General features: G+C 38.9%; 1 protein-coding gene across 3 annotated transcripts in view; it reads left to right on the plus strand.

Annotated features, from left to right (window-relative positions):
* Positions 1-26,006, plus strand: part of LOC149024235 (Sodium Bile acid symporter family) — a 146,537-nt gene that overhangs the window by 54,700 nt on the left and 65,831 nt on the right. For all 3 annotated transcript variants that reach the window (XR_016171613.1, XR_016171612.1, XM_089144555.1), the window contains exons 9-10: positions 6,886-6,907; positions 7,668-7,735. Coding sequence is in view for 1 of the 3 variants with exons in the window: in XM_089144555.1 (XP_089000681.1) it covers positions 6,886-6,907; positions 7,668-7,735 (90 nt within the window). In the remaining 2 variants the exon portion in view is untranslated. The remainder of the gene's footprint in view (positions 1-6,885; positions 6,908-7,667; positions 7,736-26,006) is intronic.

The raw sequence follows: 26,006 nt of genomic DNA on the forward strand, positions 1-26,006 counted from the left end.
AGACTCTCTAATATACCAAACTCCCAACTGGACTCAAACTCCTAACTGAACTCAACTTATGACTTACATATGATTTATGACACTCCCCCTCAAGTTGGTGTATAGATATCTATCATGCCCAACTTGCTAACAATACTACTAAATAACTTGACTCTCAAACTTTTTGTGAATATATCAGCACGTTGGTTTTCAAAGGTGATAAAAGAAATCTTAACCAGAATAGACTCAACCTTTTCTTTAATAAAATGTCTATCAATTTCCACATGTTTGGTCCTATCATGCTAAACTGAATTATGGGAGATGCTGATGGCTGATTTACAGTCAGAATAGCCTTATAGGTCCTTCTAGATCTGCTCCAAGTTCTTGAAGAAGATCCTTCAACCATAACACTTCACAAATACCTTGAGCTAAGGCTCTAAACTCTACTTCAGAACTTGACCGAGCCACTACAGCCTGTTTTTTGCTCCTCCAGGACACCAAGTTACCTCCTCCAGGACACCAAGTTACCTCCCATATAAGTACAATAGCCAAAGGTAGACCTCCTGTCATCTAGACATCTAGCCCAATCTGCATCAGTGTATGCTTCAACTCTAAGATGTCGTTGAGAAGAGATTAAAATACCTTTCCCTGGAGACACCTTCAAATACCTCAAGATACGGTACACTGCATTAAGATGTGAAGAATAAGGTCATGCATGTATTGACTTACAAGGCTGACTACAAAGGTGATATTTGTCTAGTATATGACAAATATACCAACTTCCCAACTAATTTTTGGTAGTTGGTTTTGTCAATTAGTTCTCTTTCCTTAGCTTTCAAGTGCTGATTAGGCTCTACTGAGGTCTCTACAGGTCTACACCCAAACATTCCAGTCTCTTCTAATAGGTCGAAGGTGTACTTTCTTTGAGAGAGTGAGACACCATTAGTAGAGTAGACCAACTCTAACTTGAGAAAGTACATGAGTTTGCCCATATCTTTTATCTCAAACTCTGTCCCCAAGAATGTTTTCAAGGCTGTAATTTCCGATTAACTGTTTCCTGTGATGACAACATCATCCACATATACAAGGAGTACTACAGTATGACATTTATCCCGCTTGATAAATAGGTATGGTCTGCATTACTTTGCCTGTAGCCATGAGAGATAATTGCCTTGTGAAATCTTTCAAACCATACCCTATGAGACTGTTATAGATCATATAGAGCTCTCTTTAACCTGCACACCTTCCAATGGGTCTTTAAACTAGAATAACTAGGGGGCACATCCATATATACTTCTTCCTTCAGCTCTCCATGTAGGAAAGCATTCTTCACATCTAATTGTAGAAGACTCCACCCTTGGTTTACAACACATGAGAGAACAACCCAAACAGTATTCATCTTAGCAACAGGAGAAAATGTCTCTTGGTAGTCAATGCCATAGGTTTGAGTAAAGCCCTTGGCTACTAGTCTTGCTTTATATCTCTCAATGGTTCCATCTACTTTGTGTTTTATTACAAACACCCATTTGCATCCAACAGTCTTCTTCCCTGCAGTCAAGGACACTATATCCCATGTCTTTTTTTTTCTTCTCAAAGCTTGCATTTCCTCATCCATAAATTTCTTATAGTGTGAGTGAGAGACACTGCGTCCTGCCATGAATTAAGGATAGAGGTGGAAGACAAAGAGCAAATAAAGCTTTGAAATTCTAGGGATAGGGAATTATATGATACATGGTTATAAATAGGGTGTTTGGTGCAAATGCGTGACTGTTTTCTTAATGCAATGGGCAAATCAATATCAGAGACAGATTCACCAGGAGGAATGGTTGCTTCAAGACTAGGATCTAGTGCTTCCAATTTCCGTGGCTAAGAGGAGGGCTTCTGCTTCCTTTGGTAGGTCTTTAGAGGAGGTTTAGACTCCCCCTGCAAATCATCCTCTAGCTTTTCCTGTCCAGTCACTCCATCTTCCAATAGGAAATCTGCCAAAGGAGACTCAACAGTAAGAACTTCAGGAGGAATCTCAAGGAACAATGGAGCTTCTTCACTAAGACTCTCCCCTTGAAGAAGAGGAAAAAAAGGGAAACTGTTCCTTAAAAAATCATGCATAGCTACAAAAAATTGACGAGATCCAGGATGGTAACATTTATAACCTTTTTGTGTAGGGGGATAACCCAAAAATATACACCGTAACCCTCTTGGATCAAGCTTACCATGACTACGATGGTTGCAAACAAATGCAACACATCCAAAGACCTTAGGGGGCACAGGAAAATTGGTTGTACCTAGGAGAACTTCAAAAGGACAATGCTGATATAAAACACGTGAAGGTATCCTATTAATGAGATAGGTGGCAGTTTGAATCGCATCACCCAGAATCGAGGTGGCACATCCATAATAAACATAAGGGACCATGCCACTTCCAATAGACACCTATTTTTGCGTTCTGTAACTCCATTTTGAGGAGGTGTATCTACACAACTAGTTTGATGGATAATCCCATTATCAGAATTGTAAGAGGGAAAGCCACCACCCGAATATTCAGTCTCATTATCTGTCCTAAGAATTTTTAGTACAATCCCAGACTGGGCGTTAACCATATTGTGGAAATCTTGGAAACAGGAGAACACATCACTTTTTTTATACAAGAGATAAACCCAAATAGTGTGGGTGCAACAACTAATGAATGTAACAAACCAACGATGGCCAGATATAGACACAGTCCGAGAAGGACCCCATACATCCAAGTGAATAACAGAAAAATGAACTTTACTTCTATTATTTGAAATGGGATAAATATGTCTTGTTTGCTTGGCCAAAATACAAGCATCGCAGCAAAAATCATTCAATTAACACTTTTTAACCAAATCAGGAAAGAGTGTAGACAAAACTGATAAATGAATGTTGCCAAGATGATTATGCCACTGTAATAAAGACACTAATGCAGGAGAGGATGATGCAGAAACTTTAGAAAGAGCTAATGGAGAATAAGAACCATCCAATAGGTGGAGCCCCTCCTTTTGTTTACCATTGCCAATTGTATTCCCTGTCTCCAAATCCTGAAAAACATAGTGAGATGGAAAGAGTGTTATTTTGCAGTTCATATCACGGGTTAGGCTATTAATGGATAATAAATTAGCTGAAAATTTAGGAATATGCAAAACAGAGGAAAGGGTGAGGTTAGGTGAACAGATGATGGAACCCTTTCTAGAAACAGGGGACAAGAGATCCATCACTGTTAAAATGTTCTGAACAGGTGAAATAGAAGAATACGTGTGGAATATAGAAGATGAGCCTGTCATGTGGTCGGTTGCCCCATAGTCAATATCTAGGAGGGATTAATAGAATTGACACTGTGAACTGAAAATACCTGTAGGAGGTTCAAAACCAGACAGAGGTAGAGGCAACGACAGATGCAAAACTCGCACTGGGAATCAAACTGGAAGAGGATCCGTCTATTTTGATCATCAGTTGACAAAAAAAATTATGGATCTCGTTACAAAAGTAGGCGTTTGAGTACTTTGTATGTCTGGAATAACTTGATTTGTAGATACTTGATTGTTGCCCCTACTACCACTCTTTCCTCTTCCACGAGAAGTAGTTGGACGTCCATGTAGTTTCCAACATTTATCCTGTGTATGCATTCCTTCCCACAATACTCAAACTTCACAGGAGATCGAGAGTTACAAAAACTAGGCTTAGGATTACCAGAACCATCAGCCAATGCAGACCTATTAGGGTTTGTGTATTTATCATAACTATCTGTTGACTGTCCTCTGTAGCTACTATGGCATAGGCTTGAGCCAGAGAAGGAAAGGCTCTCTATAAAGGATTTGCACGCGAATTTGATCAAATTCTATATTCAATCCTGCTAAAAAATCATATACTCTCTGTCTTCCCACTTTTGATAGGCAATAGCATCTTCAACATTTTTTTGGTTTAAACTTCCTATAGAAATCTAAAATCTGGCAATATACCCGAAGAGTGTTATAGTACTGAGAAATAGTAAGGTCCTTTTGATGCAAGCCTGCAACTGATGGATTTTTCATTTAATTTCAAAGCACTGTGCATCATTGGCTACTCTGGAGTATGTATCCCTAGCAACTTTCCAAATATTTGTTACATCAGGAAGGAGGAGATAACTGTCTACTATGCTTGATTCAATGGAGTTGATAAGAAAATCCATGTCCAAGCATTCATCTGTGTACCACTTGGAAAGTTGCAGTCTAGGTGTGGAAGGTTTGGTAGAAGTCCCATCAAGATGGCTAGTAAGACCATGAGCTTCAATAGCAAGGGAAATTGAACGAGACCATCTAAAATAATTTGTCCCATTGAGTTTCACAGTGGTCATCTGAAGAGGAGAAAACTCACGATCCCTATGAATGGAAGACATAGGAGACTCTTCAAATGTACTAGACAAGGGAGATGTGGGATCGACCATCGCAGGAAGAAATCACTCAAAAGTTAAAAACAACTCCCTGGAACCATTCAAATTTACAAGCAAATCCCAAAACTATTAGAATTTACAGAAAAATCCTAAAAATATAGAATTTACAAGCATCTCCCTAGAACTAATCAAATTTTACAAACTAGCCCCTGGAAATATTGGAATTTACAAACAATTCCCTAGAACTATTAGATTGATAAACAACTCCCTAGAACTAATTATATTTGCAAAATAGATCCCTGTAACTATTTGAAGTCGCTAAACAGTCCCTGCGATCTCAGAAAACATTACCTGAACCTGCGATGTACCCATAACCACTCTTAAGCATCGTTGAAGGCTCTAGTGACATCTGGAGGCTTGCCAAACATTGTTGCAGGGCTGAATCTATAAATAGAGGATGGTTTTTTTTGGAGTTTTGATCATCCTAGGATTTTTCGAAGAGGCCAGGGACAGTGGGTGGCCCTAGATGAGTCATAGAGATGCAACGACTCTTCTAGGCTCTATTGTTGGGCTGCAAAGAGGCTTCGATCAGGTCTGGATGTGAACTGGGATGGTGGCTGGGTTTAGAATGATGGAGGTGATGGGGATTGAGATGGTGGCATGGGTTTAGAATAATGGAGGCTATGGGGACTGCGAGTTTAACCTTGCTCTGATACCATGTTGAAATCTTGAGAGAATTTTGACTTATGTCCTATATGAAATAGAAGGGCTTTATTTATAATAATAGTGATGAATGAGCTAGTTCAATGTTCCCCGATGTGGGAATGAAAAACATAAACAATAAAGACTCTTTAATAGACCAAACTCCCAATTGGACTCAAACTCCTATCCGAACTCCACTTATGAGTTACATATGACTTACAACATTATTATTCATAACTAAGCAAATACCCCCTATTTGAGTCTACTAAAGTAGTTAAAAAATTGAATTCTAAAAAAATAAATCAATTCATAGTTCAAAAATAAAAACTGGATTTTCTTTGTAGGTGAAATTTCCAACTTTCTAATGACTAGGTTTTTCTTAAATCATAAATTCCATAAATCTTATTATGGTAAAATATTGTTATAAACCATCAATTTGATAAAATATTCATTTGTATTTATATCTAAAAAATACTTCTCGGAGTAGTATTGGCAGCATTCTCTCACCAACAAGTCTTGATCAAATCATAATTCCTTCATTATAAATCAGATTTAAGTAATCTTGCATTTATCACAAAGCTGGTTTTGTGCTCTTATCTCATACAGAAAGTCTTATGCAAAACATCTAACGATTTGATCAGTCAGATAGATTATCAATAAAGATGCTCAACTGCTTTATGTATGTATTTTGATGAATTTCTTGCATTTTGTATGTTTCTTTAATATTTATCTAGTATATGAATTGAATTATATGATTTATAAAATGCTATTTGTACCCCAAAAAATGGATATGTTAAAAAAAGAACACTGGAATACTTTGTTCGTGATGACGACACCATACAGCTGCCCTTTCACCAAAGGTAGTTAATCGCTGTGGTCACCTTACCATTTCATATCTATGGTATAGGTATCAATGTGCCTTCTTGAGTCCAAGACGATAATACACCTTGTTTGGTCCAAAATAGGTGTCCCCTGGCACACCTTTTTGGCGCTGTGATAGCACCAAGTTAATCAACATATGACACTTTGGGAATTTACTTATCTCTATTTATTCCGTCGCTTTTTGGTGAAAAATGCTTATATTGTATGCTGTTTATTATATGTCGGTTTTTGTATTAGATCATTACTAGCATGGTTAAAACATATTGATATCACTTCTATGTGGGATCTAGCCATTTATATTATAGAAAATTGTCATTTCTATATTTCATATATGCCTAGGAAGTGTGATTCTATTCGATGCCTGGGCATGTGCCTTATTGCCTTGACAACTCTGCTGTCTATATTATCAACTTTTCCTTCTGTTGACTCCTTCCAGTTTTTCAAACTTAAATTTCCATTGTCATATATTTAGCGATCCATCTAATCTATAATAGTTAATTCCACATAACTTGAGAATATTCCTGGCAAGTTATTTTTTTAATCCATGCAAACCTGCTAAGCCTGATACAGTCACATAGCCAGCCACACTGCCAAACCCTCCCCCCACCCACAAAAAGAAAAGAGAAAAATGAAAGGTTTGCTTTGAGATTAGGAAAATTTGATTCATTTGCTGACCAGCTGATCAAAATGTTTGAGCAGCTCATCCTACTTATGTTCTTGCCACCCCATTATTTCCATGGTCCAGTAATGTTGCAGAAGTATGTATTTTATTATACTTGTACAACTTAAGCAGCATATCCTGGAAGTGTAAGTAGAATCTGATGATGGTTAATACATCTTTTATCCTTTTCCTTGAATGCTCAGAGAGTCCCAATTTTTTTTTGATGGATTTTTCTTTAATTATAATTCAAGGGCTTATACATGTTTCTAATATGCAGGTTGCTCGAGATATCTTCAATGGTTAGTCTTTTCCTAATTCTGTTTCCTTTGACAGCTTTTCTTCCTGCCAAATTGGCAAATAAAGAATGTTGCATCCTCTAATTCGTATATATGCTCTAATACCAGAACCTTAAAAAGTATATGCCAAGTAGATGGAAGTGACCATCTCTGTTTGTGAGGCTTGTGTCTAATATTCTCATGCATGATTTATCCATGTTCGTTATTACGTCTATACTAATAATCACATCTGAGAATTGCATTGGTTTGTTTATTGTACTTGTGTATGCTGTAGGGTGCCCAAAGAGGTTAAATTCAAATTCCTTTGAAGCATGTATGTATGTTATCCTTGTTACTTGTTGAGAATTGCGCAGAGAATCCAAGGCTGCTGCCTTGGTGCGCAGGCCTTGGCAGCAGCTGACTTTCACTTCACTTTCTATTTTGGTGTTGGCTTCTATTTCAGTGCTAGTTTCTATTTTCAGAACTTTCTATTTTGGACAGATTTTAGGAGTTAGAAAATTAGTAAGTTTTGTCTTTAAGCTATACTTTTTATTTCCTTTTCTAGAGGACAGTTGCTTGTCTCTCAAGTTAGACCTCTTGAAAAACTATAAATATAAGCTTCTTGCAATTCTACGCTCTTTAGCTAGAATCACAGGCCTTCTCTGCTGGTTCTCTTCTCTTCTCTTTTTTCTTCTTCTCTATTTTCTTCTCAAAGTTCAGCTACTGTTTTGATTGTTTAGAACTTGTTTTCTAACATTGCTGAACCTGAAAATATGCCTTGTAGGTCTGGCAGAGTATGTTGATCGGAACCGTAAACTTTTCTCCATGATCAGTGCTGTTTTCCTCAGCCTTGTAAGGACTTGAACCTGTCTTAATTTCTAAGCATCCTTTTTTTTTTTTTTTTTTTTTTTTCCTTTTTGGTAATATATGTTTAAGGTCATGCCATAATGAAAGTATGAAATGCTAGGGAGGATTCTGTGAGGATTCAAAGCTTGGATCTTTATTTTCTGATATAAATTGCAGGAATTATAGATGTGTGTTCTGGTTTCTGAGGAAATACTTCAGGACACCCCTGAGTGCTCATTGTAGTTATAGATTGGTAGGAGACAAACTAGAAGTCAAATATGGGGTCTTCTATGAACTGGCAAGTTTGGCTAGGTCAAAATAGCCTCTTTTTTATTAAGGTCAAACAAAGTTTAGGACTAGGGTGTGATTGTAAGGATGAAGTTACGATTTGGTTTACTAATTCTGTCAAGGTTGACGGTGAAATTGTGAAACTAGCAGAACAATGGCTAGTAAAACATATGGGGAAGCCAAAGAACAATGCACAATAAATCATACGAGAGAACTATTGAATTTTAGGAGTTTATAGCAGTACTAAATCAAATATTAGGTTAGGGAAAACATCCCCAATAAACAAAAATCATATTAGGAAACTACAAGTACAATGTGAACTCAAAATGTATTAACCCAAACTTATTTGAAAAGAATGTTCCTGATGTAACCTAGGTTTTAGGGTTTTGAGATGTGCAAGTATTTCCCTAATATTATTGTTACCGTAGAGTCCACTCCTTTGTGAACCAGCAAATAAAGGACCAAACCTGGGAGTTAGAGAATTTTAACAAACTTAAATTGGATGCGTTTGATGGTGAAATATTGGGTGGTTTGGGTTACAAAAACCTAGGTGGGTTGAAAGAAAATGAGAAGGAAATGAATTTAGGGTTTTAACAAAGAAATATGGGATGGATAGGGTTTTAACAATCCCAAATAGCATGATGATGTAATGGATATGGGACCTAAAGGGAAGTTGGGAGCCTACTGGTTGGGTGTTGGAGGGTTTTGGAGTGAGCTGCATTAATCTTGGTCAAGATTATTGGGATCTTAAAGATAGGAAACCCATCCCATAGGAGATATGGGATAAATTCCTTGAGATGGGATACTGGGGTTGTTAAGTGCAAGAATGGGTTGGAATTTAGAGGGATGTGGGCAATAATATAGGGATATGATTCCCCAAGTTTGGTGGGGGCTTGGATGGCTACACTGAAAGATATTAAAGTTCTTGTTTTTAGAGCCTTGGGAAGTACGAAAATTCATAGCCTTCTTTCTTATACCTTGCACCCTTAAAGAAAAATGAAATTGTACTCTTACCCTGCTACCCTATTCTCAACCAACTATATAGGTAGGTGAAGGACTCCCCCTTCACCCATCTTCCTCCTCCACCTTGCTAGAACTTACCCACCATTGCTGGAAACCACCACCAACCAAAAAAAAGCAAAGAAAAGAAAAGAAAACGAATCCAGTTAGCAGAATTCCTCAATTCTTCTTGTTGCTTTCTCCTACCACAACCCTTCTCAAAAACCTCCCTCCCAATCATGTCGAAACTTCTCAAAAACTTCAACAAAAATCCTTGGAGATATGAAGGCATCCCTCGAACTAAGCTATGTTTGGGGTTTCCAAGTTTTGTCTAGGGCCAGATTGGGGGTTAGGTTGAGATGTTGAGCTTAGATTGATCCAGCTGCTGAGTTTTTATATATGTTCTTAAATGAAAATGCTCCCGTAGGTATGAAGGCATCGATAACTTCAATTCAACAAACCAATGTGTAACCAGACAAAATATGCATAGCTTAGGCCTTTTATATAGCATGACTTAAAACAGAACTGATTGGAAGGCAAGAATCCATGTAGCCGACCCCATTTAGTTGGGACAATGCTTATTGTTGTTGTAATGTGTAACCAGTAACTCCCAACATCCATAAACGAAGCCACAAATGTGATAGATAGTAATATAGAAAAGAAACCTAATGACATGGTTCCAAATTCTGAAAATGAAATCCACATCCATAGTTCTAAAGTATCTCTTGCCCTTGCATTCAAAAACCCTAAATGGTCCTAATGGTGAAAAACCCTAATCAATCAGAGGTGGTGAGAATCGCTGGACTCCTTTCTTTTTCCCCCTTTTTTTGTGAGTGGTGGTGTGGGTAAGTTCTAGCAAGGTGACGGAAGAAGATGGGTGAAGGGGGTATTTCTTCACCCACCTATATAGCTTTTTGAGAACAGGGTATTCTGGTTTTTTAATTAATGAAAGTGATCATTACATAGTTCAAGGGTATTTTCGTCCTTTAAATTCATAATTTGAATTCCACAAATGGTCTTTAACCAATTTTGGCAAATTAGGGACAGCACCCAAGTTTAAGCCCAAAATAAGTGATTCATGTGTATAAATTTAGGGTAATTTTCATTTAGACCCCAAAAGGTTTGGTCCAAGTCACTTTTAGTCCAAGAAAAATTCCCTTTTGCATTTGTCTCCCTTTTGGTTTCCAGAAAATGACTAAATAAGGACACTCAATTACTTGGTTAATGAAAACCGTTAATTTAGTAATTCGTATGACGAAAATACCTCTGTATCCTTTTGGACTTCTTTCTTTTATCGTAACCTACCAAAATGAATGCTACAAAAATATATTTTTTTGAAGAACACAAAAACTAATTGAACCAAAAGAAATCACTTCTTTTTTTCTGGATTTATTTCTTTTCTTTTTCCTTTTCTTTTTTGGGGGTAAGAAAAACAATAAAAGACAATCCTTTTTTTTGGGCAGGCTCTGCACTTCACATCTTCCTCCTCCATCGATCCTGTTGAACCTTGCCGCCATTAATGACTACAAAGAACTTTAATCCCTAGCTCCACCTAACAATCGTCCGGTGTCTCATTATTTGTGAGAAAAATCTAAATGCCTTATGTGGTTAAGTTTATCTGATCTTACCCTGCCTAAGACAGGTGGAAGAACAATTTTGGTTTGTGTCTTCTGAACAACTCAGACCAAATGGAGCTCCACGTTCAGATCCCTGATGTGAGTAAACCTAAAGTGTGCTTCTCCTTGTCGTTTTCTGCTTCTTTTATGTTCAGATCTCGTGTTGTGCTTCCCTGCAAACCAGCAGGCACACCAAAAAAGTCATCTTATCTTCCCTTTGTAAGGTTGGAGAAAAAGAGCATTGAGACATCAAAAGGGCTTCAGAGAGAGGCAAAGAAAGATCTTTCACGGATTCTTTGAACTGAAGCTGCCGTTAAAGATATTGAGAAGAAAGCCTTTTCTCCCAAATCTAATAGCCTTTAACCCAAAGCCATTTGGAAACATTATTTGATTAATATGTAACAACCAAATCTGCTCTCAACGTCCTCCCCCCCCACCCTTTTATATAATAATTATTTTTGAAACCTTTGTTGGAATTACAAGATTTCATAATGTTTTGAGTGTTTTCTGAAGTGAAGATTTTTGTTTCTTCCATTCTTTAGATATTTGGACTTCTTCAGTAGCAATCAAGATGCAAAGATAAAGCAATGAAATTACAAAGCTTTCAAAATGTTAGGCAGAGTTAGGGATTAAAGTTCATCGGTGGAAGGGGAAGATTGGACAAAAAAAAGGATTATTTTATTGTTTCTTATTCTGGTAGATCGAATAAAAAGTAAGAATCTTACCAAAAAAAGGAAAAAGATAAAATAAATAAATCTGAAAAAAAGATGTGATTTCTTTCGGTTTGGTTTGGTTTATTTATTTATTTATTATTTATTTTTAATAATATAATTTGATAGCATTCATTCATTTTGGTAGGTGTTTGCAAAATAAAACTAATGGCAAGCGCAGGGTATCGTGTAGGTAACAGGTCGATCTCAGGGAGATATACCACTTTAGAATAACCTCTTAATGGTATGCGAGAGTGCAAGAATTCAATTTATTTTTAACTAATTAATTAAACTAAATTAGCAAATCTAAATGAGCAATACTAACACATAGATCTAATGTGATTAAATTGAGAATAAAAATAAAACAAACATAACATAACCATTCATCATCTAATAAAAAAAATGCATAAATAAAAGGTAGGAATAAAAAAAAAACGAACAATAAATAAATAAACAAATAAAAGGGAAGTGATTCGAGTGTCAGCTCTGGATTGAGAGAAGGGGAGTATAACTAGGATGACTTTGACCGTGGACGCTTTGCCATAGCTTACAGTCCACCATTCGGGGGAACGGATATTAAAGAAAAAAAATGCAGAAAGTAAATAACAAAACAAATAACAAAGTAATAAATGGAAAAAGGAAACCTTAATCAAAGCGAGGCACAACTGTATGCATGTTTAATTAAGGACCCAGGGGATAGGAAAACATTAAATAAATATTGAAAAGTAAATCCTAAGTTAAGAATATAGAGGGGTAAGACGAAGCGGGAATGGAAGGGGGAGAGAAGATTATTGACAATGGTTACTTGCATCCCCGAATCTCAAATGACAAAAAAAAAACCTTGAACAATCGATTCAAATCTCAACCAACTTTAACAACCAGATCTGGAATGATCCATATCTGCAATTGCTCGACCTAGAGAAAAACAAATCTTCTTGGAAATTGAAACTTGAAACTTGAAATTGATATTGAAATTGCATTGATCAAAAGAAAGAAAATACACTTGCATAAAATAAATTAAATAACTTGAATATTCATTGCATTAAACAGAAAATTTGAACCTAAACATTCAATTTAGAAACTAGAAAGTGAAAACCTAAACAAGCTAAAGAGAATAGAAGGTGAAAACCTAGGTCTAAGAGGGAAGGGTATATTTATAGGAGATGGTGAATGATTTACAAATAAGAAAAGAAATAATAATAAATAATAATAATAATTTTGAAAAATTAAATCAAAGAATAAAAAAGTAGAAAACTTGGAGATAGAAAGAATGGAGAAAAAAAATAATAATCAAAAGAAAAACGTTTGAAATAGAGAGAGAGAGAGAGAGAGAGAGAGAGAGAGAGAGAGAGAGAGAGAGAGAGAGAGAGAGAGAGAGAGAGAGAGAGAGAGAGAGAGAGAGAGAGAGAGAGAGAGAGAGAATAAGTGGAGAGAAAAATATATTTAGGCGTGGAAAATAAAGTGGAGAGGAAAGAGAAAAAAATAAAATACATATATTTTATTAACAAAAGAAAATTGGTTTATTTTAAGGAAATAATAAAGTAAATGAAATAAAAAGTGGGGAGAGAAAAATAATTAAGAAAATAAATAAAATCTAATAAAATAAAATCTTCTAGAAAATCTATAGAAAAAAATAGGAAGTCGTAATCTTTGACTACTTGTGGGCCCCATACATTTTTCAATTACAATAAAGTAAAATAAAATAAAAATCCTAACTAATCTCAGCCATAGATAAAAATTGGCTTCTTTATTTCTAAGATATTTTGGAGTTGGCCCATAATCGTATCTCTAGCCCATCATGCTCCCAATCAAGCCCTTTTCACACTTAAGAATTTGAACGGACCTCTTGACATGTAAATTTGCATATTTCATATCCAAAACTCCAAATATTTGCTTAAATCCTGAAAGTCCTAAAATCTGCAAAAACAACATAAAACTTAAGGTAGCTCCACTCTAAATGTGTAAAATGCATGCTTTATGGCCTAAGATTTCACACATAAATGTGCTCATCAGTAGGCGAGGATAAAAGAAAGAAATCTAAAAGGACATAGGGATATTTTCTTCATACAATTTACTAAATTAACATTTTCTGTTAACCAACCAAGTGTCCTTATTTTCTCATTTCTCGAAACCATAGGGGAGCCAAATGCGAAAGGGACTTTCTTTTGGACTAAAAGTACACAAACCAAACCTCAAAGGCTCCAGATGAAAATTACCCAAAAATTTATAACACTAATAATCACTTTAAAATAGATGCCAATTTGGAATTCATCTTTATCTAGGACTCTCATGACTAAGTCAATTAAAGAAGTAACATTAAATTTTGAATCACAAAAATAAAATAAAAATTACTAGAATAAAACAATTATCAAACGAAGTGGAAAATGACCATTATACCCCTAGTAGGGTTCGACCCACCCACTAGGTGTGCCACTTTGGTTTTGAGGCTAGGGCCCAATTGGCTAGTTCGAGCAATGGGAGGAATCCTGCTCCCATGAATTTTCCCCTTCTTGAAAGCATTCATCTCTTTATGAATGTATCTATCAAATGCTCTTGGACCAATTATTTGGAGATGTGCAATATGAACTCATCCTGGCATCTTACAGTTAGGAGGAAGTAGTAGGTGTGTTGTAGCTAGTAATGCTTGAAGACGGAACTCTGGCAACTTCGAGTGTGGGAGCCTTCTTTGCAAAGAATCCTAGGGGCAAGAAAAATTCAATATACTCATGCTCAAAATCTACCTTTATGCTCCTGGAATCCCCTATATCCTTTGCTCCCATTGGTAGAGTCATCCTTGTCATGTTGTCTAGGATGTCTCAAGTACCAACTTCAGTTTTGCCGTCCTCCTTTGCTTCCATTGTGCTAGCCCTGATGGTCTAGCTATCATATAATCTAATTCCTTAAAGAACCTTTTTGGGAACAAGGGTAGAGTTGGTGTCACATGGAATAGGGTCAGGTGTTCCTCTAAAAGTTGTGGGCAGCCACTTTGTCTTCTAGGACAAGGGCATGGTGACTTTTTGGTAGGGGAGGCACTTCTCCAAGCACATTTCCTCTTGATGTTGTCTTTTCGGCATGTCATTGAAGACTTTGGTAACATTGTCACCAGGTCCTTCATCAAGGGCTTGAGTCTTCTCTTTGTATTATACTGTATGAGTCTTAAAGTCTCTCTCAAGCTCTACTGGCATCACCCTACTAGTCATGGGCAGCATTATTGTACTTTCCACTATGTCATCAAGATCCTGGGGCTGCTTTTAGAGGTCAGCATGCGATTTCTTCTTGAGGTATTTTCTAGTGAGTCTGGAGGATTGTAGCTCCACTTTATGGGGGGCACTCTTAGGCAAAGTGACCCTTTGTATGGTAGGTTCGGTAGCTGTTGTTGGAATAGCATGTCTCCTGGGAGTCTATCCTAGGAGGCTGTGTTAAAAAATTGTGGATAGATTGGTGCCTCCTAGGAAATCCCTCCTAGGAACAGTACCCTGATTGTTGCACATCCTCTGATCATGATCAGAAAAGTAGTAAGACTTGATCTCTACCAGGGTGAATGGTGAGTGGTGATGGGTCTTTCTCTATGGGGCCTTTCTTCACTTCCCTACTTGTCATACAAAGGTTTTCATACCTGAAATTTCCGATATGACCATCTTTGTGTCTTTTCCCTCTGTTCAAATTAAGAATGAAATAAATTTAGGTTTTAACGAAGTAATATTGGATGTGTTAGGGTTTTAACAAACCCAAATTGGATGATCATGTAATGGATATGGAACCTAAAGGGAAGTGGGAGCCTAGTGGTTAGGTATTGGGGGGGCTGTTTTGGGATGATGTGGGTTGACTTTACTTAAGCTTCTTGGGATCTTAATGATATGGAACCCATCCCATAGGACATATGGAATAAATTCCTTGAGATGAGAAATTAGGGTTTATAGGGATCATAATGGGTTGAACTTGGAGGGAATATAGGTAATAATATAGTGAAATGATTCCCCAAGTTTGATGTGGTTTGGATGGCTAAAGTGAAAGATATTAAAGTTCTTGCTTTTAGGCATGGATGGGAATTTCGACCTTGCAAAAGTCCGAAATTCCCATGTTTCGGTCGAAATTGGACTTTTTCTCAGACACTTGGAACCTCAATTTCAGGCCTCATATGGACTCAAATTGATTTGAATTCTTGCATTCTACCTATTTCAAGCATAATAAACACTATAGAACTACTAGTTTACTAAAAAAACCATTGAAAATGTAACATCTAACTTTCCAAGTATATACTACATATGAGAAGAAGCGAGAATGTTACTAATTACAAGTCTATTCTATTCAATGTCTCCCTTTTCCATTTTCACCCCATACAAATGACAATACAAATCCCATGATGTTCGCCCCATATAGTTGTCGACGTAGTCAGCAATTGCAGCTTTGTACGTGGCCTCATCCATATGCCTAAGATTTCTTGATGGTGGGAAGTTGTGAATCTCCAAATAAGGAACTGGCTTAGTTACATATGGAAAGGCTGGTGGTGGGCCTGGTGGCTGTGGAATAGAGTGGAAGATCTGCTCAACAAATGAAGGAGCACCCTGGCTGTCAGCAGAAGGATAAGGTCCATACTGATAATAAGGTCCTAGTGGCTGACTCCGATAGGTGACAGTGGGAGAGACACCATAAGCTCCATAAGTTGCTCCATAAACATAAGGCTCCACTAGTGGCTCACTGGCTTGACCTTTAATCTGATAGCCAGGAGGGACACCATATGATCCATAACCATAAGCTCCATAAGTCAACCTAGTAGAATCAATACTCTCCACAACAGTATCATATGAGTACTTTGCAGGCCTATGCCATCTGGATCCTTTAGAGGTGGAGGAGTCTCTAGAACATCAATGCTCATCGATCTCATAGATCCCACCAAGCTCGGCATCAGCCGGACGATAGGACCCATATGATGGCGTATCCTCTGTGCTACAGCTATGCTGTCTTACCTTCCCCTTCCTCGGATATGTAGAGGAAACATTTTGGCCTCGAGATGCAATACCAGTATGGTCTGAATCCTGTGTCGCGTGGATGAACTGACTCTCGCCTATGAATCTCAGTGGTCGTCCTCCCCCCTTGACTCTCACATACTGCTGGTGGTCGTGGTTGTCTGTCCTTAGGATCAGCTGAATCTTGATCACGAGGTCTAACACCCTCATCCCCTCCATCATCATCACCGTCATCGTCATCGTCATCATCACCACCATCGTCGTCATTGCTGGAGGCTTGAGTCATCTCATCCTCAGTGTCAAACTAGACAATCAAATCCCTCCTTTGGGTGGATGCACAAGGGTGTGGCATGAAGGGACGGGCAGGCGCTGCATGTGCACTCCCCTCCTGGGCCATGAAGTGCTCACATCAACCCCCATCTCCTCAGCAATCTGTCTACTGGGTCGACCTCCCTCTTCATTGAGCAATGGCTCTCCATTGTCCCTGATCCAGTCAACTATTGGGTTATCATCATCATCCATCTCAAATATGTCGGCCAACTCGATATTGTTACTCTCTTTGTCCATCCTATGTCTAATATGATCCTCTCTCAATCTCATATTATAGTGTATGTAGACAAGGTACTCTAGATGCTTCACACCCAATCGGTTGCGCCTCTTTAAGGCTGAAGGTGCTCCAGTTTCACTTACAACCAGTGGCAGAACATGTCTAGGAGAGCACTTTGCTTGCAACCACACTCAAGTGGGGTGAGTCATGTCCAAATTGCAACCACCACTCAGCTGCAACAAATATAGACTCCAAGTAATTTTAATACTTAAATAACTAAATTAAAGATAGAATATAATAATTAAATATATAATGAAATAAATGAATGAACTTACCCCCAGGGGCGGATTCCCGTCCCGATATGGCCACGGAACGATCGAAGCTCCCAATGGCATCCCTAAATGCCTTTATCTAATATATAAAGAGAAAAAACAATAACTAGTTACTAGCATGGAAAAAAATTCGATCGAAATGGTCGAAATTTCGACCGAAATGCCTGGCAAAATTCCAAATCAAACGAAATACAGGTATAGGCACGAAATGTATCCTGTATCGTTTTGTATCGACTGATATTTCGGTCAATACGAGTCGATATTTCGGCCTGATACCATATCGGGCCGAAATGATATCTGCGTAAGTTATAAAATACCTTGTTTCGACCCAGTTTCGCCATACCGACGGAATTTCGACCTATTGAGCCATTTCGCCAGAGCCATTTCGAGCTGTGTTTGAATTTTTTGCTGATTCCTCTTGTTTTCATCCCCTTCTACACCTAATTTCTAGTATTCCATTTCCATCAAACACTTGATTTGCTCTTCCATTTGTGCATTTTCTCAAATCTTGCAGGGTGAGTAACCAACTTCCTCATTTTTTGATTTTTGTTTCATTTGTGCCTTAAATCATGTTAGATTGCTTCCAAATTTATATATGTTTACTTTCGAGTGTTGATCTATGAATTTGTAGTGTCAAAATTATTTTTTGATTCTTCCTACTATTTTTTTATTTTTCTGTTATTAAAAATTATTTACTAAATTATGTATATTTCTACAAATATATATGAGTAGTACATGTATAAGTCAAATGAATGTATGTGAGAGTTGAGACACCATATTGTTGTGATGTTGTTTAATTAATATTTTTTCCTGTTAATTATGTAATTTTACTGTATTTTATATATATTTAAATAATTAAAAAATATTTAATAAATGGGAGAGGCGTGGAGGGACAAAAATTAGAACTCAAGATTTCATTTTAGTATAGAGTAAGTCAGGGGCAGGGGAGAGGTGCTCTTTCATTTGTTGAGCAGATCTTCCACACTATTACACAGCCACAAGGCCCACCACCACCAGTTCCTTTGGAGATTCACAACTTCCCATCGTTAGGAAATCTTATGCATGTGGATGAGGCCACATACAGAGATGCAGTTCTTGACTATGTTCAAAACTATATGGGGCGGGGGCAAACATCATGGGAGTTATATTATCATTTGTATGGGGTGCAGACGGAAGAGGGAGACCTTGAGGCTTGAATAGAATAGACTTGTAAGTAATAACATTCCCGCTTCTTCTTTGATTCATGTACTATATACTTGGAATGTTGGATGTTACATTTTCAGTAGTTTTATAGTGTTTATTGTGCTTGAAATAGCTAGTATGCAAAAATCCAAATCAATTTGAGTGCATTTGAGGCTCGAAATTGAGTTTTCAAGAATTAGGAAAAAAGTATCCAGTTTCAGTCGAAATTCGAACGAAACCTCGAAATTTCGACCTTTTCCAAGGTCGAAATGTTCATATCAATCGAAATTTCTCCCTTGGTTACTAGGTTAATGACTTAGCATAAAACTATGAATTGTGAATATCAAATGATTCAAATCACTATCTCACCTCCATAAGGATGACTGTTTGTTTAGATGGATCCGGTTCCAACTTCTTCACTATAGTTTGGACGGCATCCATTAAATCTTGCCTTATCCCAAGATTGTCCTTGTAATGGTACTTGGGATTTAAATAGTATGTTGTGTAAGAAAAAGTATGTCATAAAAGGGAATAGTTAATGCTTAATAGTGTGATAACATAATGAAAATTAAATTGAATATTAGACTTAATAACTCACCAGCCTTATGCAATGGATGCTGCAGCATAGATTGCCATCTAAGTTGGGTGATTGCAAGGACTCTCTTGTTTCCGTGTGGGTGGACCTGAGCAACTTGCTGCTTCATCCTGTTTACTGCAGCAAATATGTGTGATAAAGTAGGTTTTCTTTGCTGATCTGCCATCCTCAACACATACCCTATAGACTCAAGCATCTTCACCACTATCCTCACATTATGCCAGAAAGTCTCATCTAGTATGGTCAATGTGCTCTGCTTCCTCCCACAGATGAAGAACCCTCCCAGCTAAACCACTGCTCTGATGCAAACATGCTCCTAAGGCCAGTCTTCCTACTCTCAAAGCTCTGCAGTGCTATCCAATTAGTAGCAAATTTGGTAATGCCTGGCCTCACTAACTGACCCTGACACTTGTCCCTCATCATCTTTAATGCATATATGTGGTTATAAATGAAGGTGCTAACTTGTCGGGCTTGCTCCACGGTCTTCTTCACAAGCTTGACCTTTCCAATGTCCTTCAGCATTAAGTCAATGCTGTGAGCAACACATGGAGTCAAAAAAAGCTTATATCTGTCCATCCATCAAGGCATCAATACAAAGTTATAAGGTGTACATGTAATGTAAATATATGTATTTAAAAATGAAAATTAATACTATATGTTTAGATATCTGGAGTTCTCTTGCATCTTCAACCCAGTTTTCTTGTAGTTGGAGCCATTATCAGTCACAACCTCCTTCACCACTTGCTTTAATAATTTATAAATATATTTTGCATCATTTTTATCACCGGATGCATCTACTGACTTGAGGAACACTGTCCTCCCATCGCAATTCAACATAAAATTGATGATGGACTGTCTAGTGGGACCAGTCCAACCATCAGCCATCACAGTCACTCCATAGTGAGCCCACATGGGCTTTAATCCCTTAATATACTCATTTAAGTTCTCTTTATGCTTAGGCCAATAGACATTATATATCTTATAATGGAGTGGGGCCCTGTACACCACTCCCAGCCTTGCCTATCTCCTCAATCATATCTCTATAGTAGGGCCCCTGGGCTGTATGTGCTAGAATACTATGGTAATAAGCCCATTTGGAGAAAGCCATCCCCACTTTTTCCTTCACAGTCCCCCATAAGTGCTTCAACTTTCTCTGTTTATGCTCATGCCTCGCAAATAGGGCCGGATCATTGCAAAGAATTTCAAGATCCGGATTTGTAGGATGTGCTGACGAAGCTCGATCCCTTGTAGGGGCCTGTGGGATAAGTACCTCCTGCCTCACACTTTGACTCCTCCTTATAGGGACTTAGGAGCCACTTGTGCCTCCCATAGCTACGGCTCTCTTAGAGGACCCACAACCCAAACCCCTCTGTTGCCTCCTCATGTCATCAACCTTCTGTTGCTCCCTATTCGTCATCGTCGCCCTCCTAATCTGTTCGGCCTCTGGCTCAGGGTCACATCCATACTTTCTTAGCTCATCCAGACCATAATCCTCGGGATCTAGAAGGTCATCTAAGCATGCATCCTCGAACTCCTCCCTTTGTGTTCTCTTCTCTTTCTTCTTTTGCTTTCCCCCACTAATATATGAGGCCATTGCCTTCTTGACCTCTACGGGCACCTTTTGGCACGCTACTACATCCCTGTTTCCACCAGCTAGATGCACCTTCAGTCTAGTGGCCCCACCTCCTCCTATTTGTTCTTACAGTAATTACACTCGTTCTTCCTTCTATCAGCTGTCGGTGGCCTCCCGTGTTGCAAAGCTATGTCTGACATCTTTGAAAGAGAGTGTCTGATACAAGAAATACACACTAAGTATCTTGAAAAGCTCTACTATATGCTCCAAAAATGACATACATGCTTGGTCACCGAAGTTACCTCTCCAATCCCTTTGTCAGTTGGGAATTTGATCTTCATATGCTTGGTCGAAACCACCGCTCCTAGCTTTGTAAGAGATGGCCTCCCGAGGATGACATTATAAGCTAGTAGCTCCCAAACAACTAAAAAGTTTACTTGGATTGTGGTTTCCTTGGGAAAATTTCCCACCATAAGGTCCAGTTGTACTGATCCTTCTATAGTTGCTGATGATCCAACAAATCCATATAAATGAGTGGAGGATGGTTTTAACAAATATTCCTCCATCCTCAGCTTTTGGTAGGCATCATATGATAAGAGATTGGCGACGGTTCTTGTATCGACCAAAACTCGGTGTACCTCCCGACGACCAATCTCGACTTTAATCATGACCGTGTAATCATGAGGTGTGCATACGCCTCTTTCATCTTCTTCGTTGAATGTGATACTCTCGTCCACATTCGATCTTTTTCTTTTCTACGCCTCTCCCGAATCGACAAACTTGGATTTTGCCTTCAATCTTCTAAGGGATTCAGGCTCTGGGCCCCCGAATATGGTAAGAATCGGAGATCGGTTAGCTCCGATAACTTCTTTTCCCTTCTTTGATTGAGGAGCTTAGTCTTGACGATCTCGGCTTCCCTAAAGCTCCCTTCTTTTTTCTACAGTCATCTTTCTCTCTTGATCATTACCTCGTCCTTTTACGAAATTGCACAAGTGCCCTAGGGATATCAGCCTCTCAATATCGCCCTTCAGATGTCTACACTCATTTGTATGGTGTCTGTAATCTTTATGGAAACGACAATACCTTTCCATGTTTCTTTCTCCAGGTTTAGCTATCATCCTTGGTGGACATTTCAGGATATCTTGATTCTTGATTTGCATCAAGATTTTTGACTGAGGGGTATTCAAGGGTGTGTACTCCACATGGTTGGGTGATCGTTGCCTCAATCTCGAACAAGGTTTCCAATTCTAATCATTGTTGGGCAGCTTTTACCCCTGGCCTTTTTCAGTAACCTTCTCATCTTTGTTTGAGGCTTTGATCTCTCCTTGGCGTGCGTCAAGGCTCTCCGTCACTTCAGCTTGCTTCTTACATCTCTGTACGAGTTCGGGGTACATGGCTGGCATATCTTGAAGCAACAACTCTAAGAGTCTTCTATTGGTAAGGCCTGTGAAGAGGGCAGTCTTGGCCACCTGTTCGTTCAAGTTCTCAATCTCCATGGTGACTTTATTAAACCTTTTCAGGTAGTCTCGAATAGGTTCGTTCTTTCCTTGCTTGACGGTGAACAACGTCTCTTCTGTCTTTTTGGTTTGAATTTTGCTTTGCAACGATCAATGAATTTTAGGGCCAGTTCTTCAAAATCAGCAATTCTTCCCGAAGGAAGGTTTGAAAACCACTTTTGCGCTACTCCTATAAGTGATGACCCGAACACTCTACATAGAATTGTATAAGAATTTCCAGCAACAGCCATTGTTTGCTGGTAATAACTGATGTGAGCAATAGGATCTCCCGAGCTATCAAATGAAGAGAAGGTTGGGAGTCTGAAATTATGAAGAAATTCAAACCTAGCGATGGCATTTGCGAACGGGGTTTTCCTGATGATTGAGTAAATATCGTCAGTTCTCTTACCTCTTGTGAGTTATCCCAACTTTTGATTTATGTTTGCCAACTCCCGATCAATATATACTGCCCGAGTTGCCTTTGTTCGGACGCTGTCTCGACCCGAATGTTGGGATGTTGGCATATGCATGCGAACCCCTCGTTCCAACCTGGTTATAGTCCCGGTACAACTCTCCTGTGCTCGATCGTGTTGCTACTCTCTCCTAGGCAATTCGGCAGCTCTTTTTTCCCTAGATCAACCTTCACGACCCCTTCGAGGATCCTGCCTGTAATTCTAGCCTTCGGTTTGATGTCTGTTTCTTGAAGGAGAATGCCCTCGGATTGGAGAAAGTCGCACCCCAGTCCTTTGCGCGTTTCCTTGGGCCTTCTGATAATGGGGATTAGGATCTTGAGGAGCTACCGAACGTCTCACCACTGTACGAAGCATTTGCTGCATTTCTAGAAATTGAATTTGCATATGATTCATTTGCTCTTGAAGGTTATTTGGGTTATTCTGGTGTTCACCTCCAACCAATCCTTCATCTTCGGGAACTTCTCGAGCATGACTTCCTTCTTGAAGATCCTCTCCTAGAGGGTGGGGGGGGGGTCTCCCCCTGGAGGAGGATGGGTACCATGATTCCTTAGAGCCGCTACTACTGATGTAGTAACCATGGCTTTTTTAGTCCATTCCCACAGACGGCGCCAAATGATGTGTCCAAAATCTGCTTAGCTTTGAGATACTTGAGGAATCACCTGCAAAATAGTGTTAGTCTTGGCCCGACCGTGGGGTTGGGAGGCCACCTCCGAAGGCTAAGTTAGTTATGGAACTGATCACAAAGTTCTGTCGAGTTGCAGAGCAGAAATTGAATACAATAATAAGGAAATGATTCAGATACCTTCATTATGTGTAGATTACTCGTTTATATAGGTTTTACCTTTGATTCCCGATTGTTGGATCCATTCGTGCTCCCTCTTGGTGATCGTTTGATCTTAGGGTTAAACCCCTTTTTCGGAGATGTAGGTGGTTTCCTTTTAAGTCATGATCCTTCACCCCGCATTAGTAGTAGTTACCGTGTTTGACACGATTGCCCACTCCTCATAGTAGTAGCAGCCGTTTATAACTCAATCACGTATCTCGAATTCTTTGGGGTCACATTCATCTTTGGAACCATTGGGTTCTTTCCTTCTTGCATAATAATGATTCGACTAGATGTTTGGAACTGACCATGGTTGAACCATAAATGACCAGGATTTAGACTAAACCGAAGGTAGACCCAATTCGATACAAATTTTCCCATATACAACAAGTCAACAAAATAAAATAACCTACTAGATGGAGTCATAGTGTCTCACATATATTAAATTAAAGCCCATATATCATATGTACAAAATACATAATTTAGAAAATAATTATTAAAATCAGAAAATGAAAAAAATTGTAACAAATAATAAAAAGAAAAAGTTTAACAAAACACAATCATAGATTATAGTCCTAGGTTAAACATATATTAATTTCAAGGCAATACAATATCATTTAAGGCATGAACAAAACAAAAATAAAAAAAAAGGGAAGTTTGGAACTGTTGGGTATGGCTCATTCTTCACATTCTATTGTTGCCAGAGTTTCCTTTGTAACTGTTGTGGCGTAGGAGGTGTTTGGAGGCAAAAGATGAGAAAAAGAGGTGCTTGAAGGCAAATGAATCTTGGAAATTAGGTGAAAATGGGATAGAAATCAACAAAAACTGAAGAAAAACAATTTGGAATGTTGAAATGGTCGAAATTTTGGTCAAAACCTCCCAAATGGTCGAAATCTCTGAAATTTCTCCTCTCTTGTCTGCAGCCCTCCCCCACCCTTCCCCTGCCCTGCGCAACCTCCCCGTGCCTCCTGCCTGGCTGCTGCCTCACTCCAGCAGTCTTCTTTAGTTCCCACTACTACCCTAACCCCTTCCCTGTTTCTGCTAGACACCCGCAGGCTCCACTCCCCCTCTTTCTTCCTGCCGCTACGGTGCTACCATAGAAGTCCCCCACCTGCAGAATCCAAACCTTAGCCCCCTTAACCTCTCTTTACCTTCCCTTTTGGTCACCCTTAGCTCTATAGCATAGTCGTAACATTCTTTTCCCACACTCAGCCCAGTTTTCTGGACTTTGGAAAATCCTGCTCTTCATCTTCTACAAGAGGTTCTATAGAATTTTGAAAATTTCAGAAACCCTGAGTACTTAAAAACCTCAGTCCCTCATTCACTAAAACAGTGTCTTAATTGCAGAATAGTAGCATCCTTAGGTCTTAACTGCATAACAGTAAACCCTTACCCCTTCCCCAACCCTAACTGAAAACCTGACTTGCCTTCCAATTTAATTCTCAAATCTGAACTTCAATCTTCAAGTAGAATTTGGACCTGAATTTCATATTTAGCAGGCTTAGATTGCTTTAGAAACCCTAATACCCCTTCTACCTTTTGCTAGAATTTCCTGGGCAAACCCTAGGTCTGGAAAATTACTAAAATACCCCTAAGCCTAGGTCTGGTTTACATCACTAAGCCTGGCAGGATCTACCCTTACCCTAGCCTAACTCTTGCACACCTAGAATTTACCCAAAATGCTCCACCAAAAGGTACTGCAGCCCAAGAAAACTGGTGATTCTAAGGGCAAGGTATTATTCCAATCAACTTAGCCCTAAATCCTTGTTTATGTCACAATGTTGTGGACCAACCCCTCCTACTGACCTTACCAGACTGCCGGATGTCCCTCACGGATTCGGCCCTCGCTTTTGAGCATGCAGTGCCATAATTCAGTGAACAGTATATTGTTATTGGCTTGTGGCCTTTAAGAATTCAGCCCTCGCTCTGGAATCCTACAACCAATAGGACACGTGTTCTCTCCCTAACACTCATGACTCAACCACCACGGGTTACCCAACTACTTTACCTCGTTGGGTAGGGCCGTGACATTGGAAATACCCAGCCATGCAAGAGTCATGTATTCATCATGCTACTCAAGCTACAAGACACTTGCCCGCATGGATTCGGCCCTCACTTTGGGCTAATACCCCCGATTAAAATTCTTGTAGCCCCCCTCACTGATTCGGCCCTTGCTTTGGGAAACCCCTTTGGTTAACTAATGAATTGTATGCTGGTGTGACCTTATGGCCCCTCACGGATTCAGCCCTTGCTTTGGAACCCCTCAATTAACACTGCAGTCATCATCTCACACCACTCATCATCTCCCATCACTCATAACACTCATAACATAAACAGAAATAGAAATCCACACCACAGGTTGCCCAACACCATAACCCTTGTTGGTAGGGCTATGGTGATAGGACTCGATCTAACCAGCCCTGAATCCTACCAAGAACCTTACTGATAACAATATAGATATTCATTCATTGTAATAGAACCAGCAAATACAGCCTCCAGAAATTATCTATTCATTCAATGACACTGATAAACACCATCAAAGATACAATACTGTTATCTATGATTGAAGCTTCATTTCTTGGAATTAAAAGACAGCAAGTAGGCTATAGACTCCACTACCATTACGAACTAACAGCTTCCTTACATACTCACTTCCCCAGCCGAGAGGTGACCCTC

This window comes from Hakea prostrata, chromosome 2 (genome assembly GCF_041222555.1).
Source record: "Hakea prostrata isolate BN-2017 chromosome 2, UWA_Hpros_2, whole genome shotgun sequence".
Classification (NCBI taxonomy): domain Eukaryota; kingdom Viridiplantae; phylum Streptophyta; class Magnoliopsida; order Proteales; family Proteaceae; genus Hakea; species Hakea prostrata.